This window comes from Rhagoletis zephyria, unplaced genomic scaffold, assembly GCF_001687245.7.
Source record: "Rhagoletis zephyria isolate East Lansing unplaced genomic scaffold, Rhagoletis_zephyria_1.1 Rzeph_scaffold_23355, whole genome shotgun sequence".
NCBI lineage: Eukaryota > Metazoa > Arthropoda > Insecta > Diptera > Tephritidae > Rhagoletis > Rhagoletis zephyria.
The window spans coordinates 3822-6773 of NW_016180413.1; the positions used below are offsets into that span (position 1 = coordinate 3822).

Below are 2952 nucleotides of genomic sequence, written 5' to 3' on the forward strand. Positions count from 1 at the left end.
TTTAATAATTTGAATATAATGTTTTAAAAGGTGGGCACTTTTTTTAAGTTAAACCTTAGTGTACATCTACAGGCCAAGCGCTTTAATTTGACACCCCATATTTGAAAATCGAGTGAACGGTGCAGATCTTTTGTCCCGTTGAAAACATCCCTTCGCGTGTTACAATTTGAAGACATTTAAGGTATTTAGTCTGACATAAGTCTATGTATATTGGATTTCTGTGGATCAATGAGACATATATGTGATATCTCCGATAATGGTAGCATCGATGTAGGAGTTGAGGCTTAGGAAATCTGATGTAAAAATTTGCGTCCAACATTTAAGGACCACCCTAATGTACTTATAAGGAGAAATTTTATTTTTCTATTTCAACAATATGTACATAATTTGTACGCCCATAAATACTTTTTCACACACACATATATATGTATGCATTATCACATTAACTATTTTGAAAAATATACTTTATTGTGTAGAGGTACATAAGTATTTATTATGTAAGTTTATTTAAAGCTTTTATCAATCATTAAATAATCGTGCATTAACACTTGTAAACAGTTAGCCATATACATATGTACACGGTGCTTCTGTTCCTGCGCATGCAATACCTTCGTGCTATCGCACTATATACTACATAAATAGTACTTAAATATGAAAAAATTTAAGATTCATTGATTAACTACTGGTTTTATAAAAATGTAAACGAAAATAAAAGAATAATGCTGGCGAGGGTTTGAAGGTCAACCGCTGCTTTCTGCCCGCTTCACAATCCATTAGAATCCGCCGCCATTGTAGGTGCCCAGGAATTTATTGCAATTACCGCAATAATGGTTCGTACTCATGCAACTCTCTGCACAGTAGGGCAAACAGACGCAACACCATAAGCTGAAATTGATTGAACAAAAGTTAAGTTAAATTAGATGGAAATGTGTAAATTTATTTATCTTTATTTTTCTTATCTCTATAATGTGTGTGTATGCAATCGTGCGTAAAACGTTTTCAATTACGTAAATGAAATGTGAATCTTTGTTTGCTTGGCTGCGGAAGCTTATGCAGTTCATGCATAACATTTAATACGTAATAGTTCTTTGTGTGTGTGTGGTTGTAGGTATGCGTTTTGTCGTAATGCGCAAATTTATCAAACTCAAAAGGAAGTAAGTAAGTAAGTAAGTCTGCTGATAAGTTTTTTTTTAATAATTTTGTATAAATTTATATTCGTAAAATCATACATAGTATCCCCCATTTCAAAATGAATGGCTCTAAAAAAAAATCTTACGCTTCTGAGAAAAGAATTTTAACTTTGGATGAAAATATGTGGAATTTTTTTGTAGTCTTTTCTTCTTCACCCAAAGTATCACCTGTTGGCAGTGTTATTCTTCGCTTGATCTCCAGGCTGACGTTTGTAGTCTTTTAGAAAGTTTTAAACTTGGGCTTATAGGGGTTTTGTTAGAAAATGAACAGTATTTTAATTGAAAATTCTTAAAAATAAATAACTAAATTTATTATCATTTTAATTTAGAAGCCGAACTTGACATTTTTTTAATTTGAATTTTAATATTATTGTTTACGAAATGCCCATAAGCGGACATCTCTTATAGGCGGACCAAAAGTAGATGACCATCGGTGTCAGCTTATGGGAGCTTTCACTATACAAAATATATATATAACCTTTTTGTTAGGCTTGAATTTATTGTGATTTTCTTCTTTCCTACTACTAAACAAATCTCAATCATTGCGGCCAAAAATTTTAAAAATTACCAAGTTTAGTTTGGCCTAACTAAAAAAAATTATGTTCGTTTTTGGGTATATAACAACCATTGCATAAACACAGTGGCACCAATACGAAATTTGATCCATTAGTGGAACCCATTCAAACAAGTTTTAAAGTATTGTTTGTGCATAGCAATTATCTCTAAAATTTGCTGTATTACTCTGCATGGATCAGTTATAATTAATGTCGATTTATCGCAAAATATATGTATATTTGTCGCTCACATTTATGTTAAATGCCCAGCCGAGCTTCTTGTTGTTGATGCACAAATAGAAGGGCCTACAGTTTTATATCTTTGCCGAATTGTTTTTTAAAGGCTTCTTTTATGAGAGGCCAGTTCAATTAAAAAATGTTTCTTGTAGTTATGGGATGCTGCACAGACTAGGGGTCGAATCTGTGCCCTACCGTGTGTTCGTATTAACCTCTAGCCACCAAGCTACCGCGCCTGAGTCAGATTTATCTGTAGCATTGGGCTTTAAATTTGTTCATTCCATTTCCAATCTGTAGAATTTAAACTTACTAAGAATGCCTTACAAGTATGTATGTACATATTAAATTAACAGCTTCTCATTGATTTTACTAAATTTCTTACCCCACTATGCAAAGTATTGCTGCCATTAAATGTGTCCTGGCGCTTGGTTCATAGTCGATGCGTGTTAGTTTCGTGACATGACATGCTGGACATGAAACAATGGTTGGCTCTGGTCCCAAGGGCAAAATGGCATGTTCTGAAAAATTTAGAGACAAAAAAAATAATTTGAAACATTGTTCACATAGATAGCTACTTAAAAAGTGCTTATGTTCATATGTGCATATAAAGACTGTAAAGTTTGTTGCAGTTTTTTTTTTTTACAGATATCCCATTGAAAATTAAATCAAAAATCTGCAACTAACTTTACTGTGGAGTTTATTTTGTCTATGAATAAGGGCCAATCACTTTAATCATATTTTTAGCTGATTTAAAAAAGTTAAATTAAATCAAGTCAGGGAACTTCCTATTCTTCTTAAACGGAATCGCTATATATATCAATTATATATCAATAATTTTATTTTTGATATTGTTTTGGATTATGACACTCAGCAAAGGTACGATATATACTTCCATATCTTCTCCATTGCAAGCATATTTCGGGTACGAGTAGTTACGAGTAGCCAAACAACGTTAATGTTCAAGAATTTCG

The 2952-nt window shown here is 32.5% G+C and overlaps 1 protein-coding gene across 1 annotated transcript; it reads right to left on the bottom strand.

The window, feature by feature from the left end:
- Positions 1-667: 667 nt before the first annotated feature.
- On the bottom strand, positions 668-2499 carry LOC108381675 (lipopolysaccharide-induced tumor necrosis factor-alpha factor homolog; the record flags this gene model as incomplete). The annotated part of the gene is made up of 2 exons (XM_017638087.1): positions 668-885; positions 2364-2499. Coding segments are annotated over 2 exons (248 nt in total), but the record flags the coding sequence as incomplete, so codon positions are not given.
- Between the last annotated feature and the right edge of the window lie 453 nt (positions 2500-2952).